This window comes from Pagrus major, chromosome 6 (assembly GCF_040436345.1).
Source record: "Pagrus major chromosome 6, Pma_NU_1.0".
In the NCBI taxonomy this organism is placed as follows: Eukaryota; Metazoa; Chordata; class Actinopteri; order Spariformes; family Sparidae; genus Pagrus; species Pagrus major.
Window position 1 is genome coordinate 5,378,168 of NC_133220.1, and position 4,538 is coordinate 5,382,705.

At 39.5% G+C, this 4,538-nt stretch overlaps 1 protein-coding gene across 1 annotated transcript; it reads left to right on the plus strand.

The window, feature by feature from the left end:
* The first annotated feature begins 985 nt into the window (after positions 1-985).
* On the plus strand, positions 986-4,177 carry lsm3 (LSM3 homolog, U6 small nuclear RNA and mRNA degradation associated). Its single transcript, XM_073469176.1, has 4 exons — positions 986-1,071; positions 2,504-2,614; positions 2,778-2,873; positions 3,208-4,177. Exons 1-4 carry the CDS (start codon positions 1,051-1,053, stop codon positions 3,286-3,288), a joined length of 309 nt encoding a protein of 102 aa, XP_073325277.1. The 5' UTR covers positions 986-1,050; the 3' UTR covers positions 3,289-4,177.
* The last annotated feature ends 361 nt before the right edge of the window (positions 4,178-4,538 follow it).

The following is a 4,538-nucleotide window of genomic DNA, read 5'->3' on the forward strand; positions in this document are numbered from 1 at the left end:
CGCATGTGCAGTCGTGGAGGAAGTTGTTCAGTTTTGAGTTTCTTAAGTCTGCGTTACAGTAATATATTACTTATGTAACACGTCTTGTGAAGAATTTAATCTTGTTTTTGTTAAGAGCCCATCCACACCAACATATATTAATATTGTCATATTAATGTAGGCTTTTATATTGATATATAAGTTGTTTGTTCAGTCTCTGTGATCACAACATGCATTCCTTGTTCTGTGGACTAAAATAAAAAGGCATAGAAGAAGAAATGTAAGTCTTGTCATGTCATTAGAGGCTACATTATATAAGTTATACGTCTGTTGTGTTTCATATGACGAAACATATAATTAAAAATATTTATTCCTATCTCATAATATATCACTTCAGGCTCATCCCTGAGTCCAGGGCCAGTCGTTTATTTAATTGGTCTATATAGATTATTTGGGCATTTTGTTGAAAGTATCTAAAAAGTAGTGTAATAAGTAATGTATTACTCTACGCAGACAGTAAAAGACACTGTTTATTACACATAAAAGTTGTCCTTCCTTGTCGGGTAGTTTAATATAACAAATAATTGTGTTTAAAAAAAATCACTCATGATATGTCAGTCCATATGCAAACTACAGCTTTCAGCTAAATAAACTCACCTTGCACAAAGTGCAATATATCCCTCTGAAATGTGAGTATAGCATAGAAATAGACAAATAAAAAAGGAGTTTAAAGGTGATAAAGGTGGAGTTTGGGGGGGAACTAAAATGGCATGCAAAGTGACTTTTGAGTTGTCAATATTGAGAAAGAACCAACATTTTAACTTGCAAATCCTCCAAATAAAGACGACACAAGTTTGTGGTATTTGTTTTTAATTTGTATGACTTGTGTTGACATTACTTATTGCACATTTCTCTCAATACATATCATCAGCTGTTGGACATAAATACCCAAACAAACACTGTTTATTACACAGTATTAAATATCCACATCAGAAAATGAGGAATGGTGGTTTTTTTGCGGACCTGGCAACCCCCGTGCCGGTCAAACCACACTGCGCAGACTCGAAACCAATGGCGGACGAAGTTGAACAGGTTTGTCCCTCGGCGTTAAACTACGCTGTTTTTCCTCTAACCCGGCGTGAATATTGATAGTCTGAGAGGAGGACTGGAAACGGTTCACCCGTGTGTTCATCTGACGGGGCTCACGGTTTTATTTGTCCGTGTTTGTCCTGTTAATATCGCGGAGAGGCCTGTCAAACAAGCTAGCACAGTTAGCCCGGCTAGCATGCGATGCTACCGTTCAAATGAAAGAAACGTGTTTGAGTGGCGGTGCTGGTTTTTTTGTGAGCTGCAGGCTTAAATATCAATGCAGGAAAGATTAAAACCGGGAAATGCAAGACAGCACACAACTATTAGTGGTGACTGGTCTTGTGTTTTGTTTGTGGTGTGGGCAAATGGCTGAAAACTGGTTGGACAAGTTGGACTTGTTTAAAAAAAAAAAACAGCTGTTCAGACTGATGAGAAATGTAAATGTTAATAACAGGGAAGTTAAAACAGATAGAGTAGCTTAGGTAAAGTATTTGACCTATTGTGTTTAAATCAGTAGGATTTCTTTGACTTTTCTCTGCTGTGTCCACCAGGTGTTGTGTCTGAATCAAGTATCCACATTTTCTTGTAATAACTGAATAAATAATAATTGATTAATTGATCTGAATTTCAGCTGCATGTTGCTTCATAGCAGAATCAGCGAGTTTAACAAGTTGGTGAAAGTTAAAACGGGTAACAAGACTCAACTGAGCTCTATTTCCCAAACCTATCATGACAATTTAATGTAAGATATCCCAAAGGTCCTGGTTGAGTTTGTATAGTTTTGATGGACTTGTACTGAAGCTCACACTTGTCTTTTACTTTTTGCTTTTTGCAAACGCACGCTTCTTCCCTTTGTCTCGTATTCGTCGGCTGCAGCTTCTCCACCTCACAGTCTCTTTTCCAAGGATGCTGTGTTTATGTGCTGGATACTGAAAATACTCTGAAATATGTGTTACAGCTCTAAATTATGCATCGAGCATGTCACCAGCTGCAGCCCCAGTTTGTGCCTTTTAATGTGTTATCACCATATTAGAGTCGCAGTGCTGAGCATACCTCTGTTTTTGAAGGCATTTCCAAAATCCCCAGCGATTGTTTGAACACCTGGGTTTTAAAAAAATGTGTATCTTGCACTAAAAAAAGTATTTCAATCAGCTTCCCCGTTCTGCAACTCTATTTTCTTATACCAAAAATGATGGTACCTGGAAATGACATCTATGGTTACTTTTCTGTATGATGGGAACCAAAATTATCAGCTATATTTGTCTGTATTGATGTTGTCTACAGTTGCCCCCGGGTCTTTAGTGGATGAATGCTCCCCTTGAAAACCTTACAGAAGTATGGAAGCAGCCGCCCACTGACTGAAACGGCTGCTGAAGGTTGTTGAAATCTGTATCTTATCATACGTCTAACTAATGTCCTTTTATGTGTGCTGCAGCAACCGACCACCAACACGGTTGAGGAGCCACTCGATCTGATCAGACTCAGTCTAGATGAGAGGATCTACGTCAAGATGAGGAACGACCGGGAGCTCCGGGGCCGACTGCATGTAAGCTACACGCCCGCTTCATAAACAAAACTAGTGAAACGCCTGGAAGTGTGTGTGCTTGTGTAGAGGGTACTGATATTTTAGATAAGCATGTCCTCTGGGGAATCCCTTATATGCAGTTAGCCATCATTAATTAATATTTTTGGGTGTTTGTGTGTCCCAGGCCTACGATCAGCACCTCAACATGATCCTGGGCGACGTGGAGGAGACGGTGACGACGGTGGAGATCGACGAGGAGACGTACGAAGAACTCTACAAGGTAAAACATGGGGTTTCTCCCTGTTACAGCCTCCTATCATCTTACTGAGCAGCTATTGTTGTTGTGGTCGAGGCCCCTCAACAAGTCTGGACGCGCTGGGTTTTGCGGGTTCGGTCATCATGTGTCAGTCAGTGTGACACAGTTGGCTGTCTGCGTGGGTTAATGAGGAAATACGACCCAATGAGGCCGATTCGAATGATAGATCAATGAGTCAGACACAAAAACACTTCAAATAGATTACTGATGTAGATATTTGGGGGTTAAGAAACATTTTTTCAAACCAAATAAGCTCTCGTTCAATTTAAACATGCTTTTCTTTTTTGTGTCTCCGTAGTCGACCAAGAGGAACATCCCCATGTTGTTTGTCAGAGGAGACGGCGTCGTCCTCGTAGCTCCGCCTCTCAGGGTTGGCTAACCGTGACCACTGTCTGCTGTGAAGGAGCGTTTGTGACAGCTGGGAAGTTTGTAGCCTGCAGGGGGGAGGGCGGTGCTGTCACGACAGGCTGAAACACGGGTTGGGTTCAAACATCTTCGGCCCCCTCAGGTCAGACTCTCCTGTCAACACCGTCCTCTAATAACTCAAAGGTTAGATACTACGTACATTCTCGACTTCCTGTTGTGGGGCTGCAAAGATGTAAAACATGTTTTGAGTCGCAAGAACTTTGTCTCTTAGTTTTGGACTGAGAGAGCTTATTATTTTATGTTTATTTGGGCAAATTGTTATTAAATTGATTTAGGGAATATTTGATTTGATTTCGGGCCAACATTTACATTTTCTCAGAATACTTAATTAGATTTTTCTCGGTGCAGCAGTTGATGAATTCCTGCTGTTCCAGTTATTCAGGCAGAAAATTGTAATATTATTTTCATCACCACTTGGGGGATGCAGTTACCTCATTTTCACAGTCATCTGCAATTAGCAGACCAAATTACAAATGTGTCATCGTGGTTTTTAAGAAGCCGAACTGCTTGTGTGTGTAAACTTGTTTTGGTCTCATTTTTTTCAAGTTTAAAAAGTATTACCAGAAAACAAACTTGAGTTTTGAGGTTTTATGTAACCTTTGAACTTGAAATGTCTCAAATGAAACTTTTATGTTTGTTTAAAGCAAAGTGACTTCAAACCCCACGATATGTGAATATTTGGAAGTTGTTTGAGTTTCTCTGGGATGGTTTTATTTTTTTTTTTATACGTATTTTTTGTAGTGTTTGTGGGGACTTGGAAGTATATCATGTTCAGATTTGTAAAAGATGTGTGAACATTTGTTCTCATTTGGTTTTGGTAACTTGAATAAAAAAGGTGATTTTGAAAAAGAAGAATGTCGTTCGAGTCCTTGTGTTTAGACATTTGATAACTGAATAATATAAAAAGGGTTAGAAGAAAGCAGATAAATCGTTCGGTAGCTGATGGCTGCATAATGCAAAGGTACAGAAGTATTTTCAGCAACATTTACTACTACAAGGACTTTTGATTTGTTGTTGATTCTGGACACCTCGTTGGACAAAAGATGACGAGGGATTAAAACATTAAAGGGAGGCAGACAAGTTAAATGCAAGAACCTCAAAACTATACTCGATAAATGTTATTGTATTGTTGCAGCTCGACCACTAGATGGCGGTATAGGTCTAATAAACCATCTACAGTGCTGTATTGTTTAACAGGTGATG

Bases quoted from the DNA above. Each gene is read 5' to 3' on its own strand.
- lsm3 (XM_073469176.1), top strand. From the start codon at position 1,051: ATGGCGGACGAAGTTGAACAG. The intron at 1,072-2,503 runs GTTTGTCCCTCG...TGTGTGCTGCAG, and splicing joins TGGCGGACGAAGTTGAACAG to CAACCGACCACCAACACGGT. The intron at 2,615-2,777 runs GTAAGCTACACG...TGTGTGTCCCAG, and splicing joins AGCTCCGGGGCCGACTGCAT to GCCTACGATCAGCACCTCAA.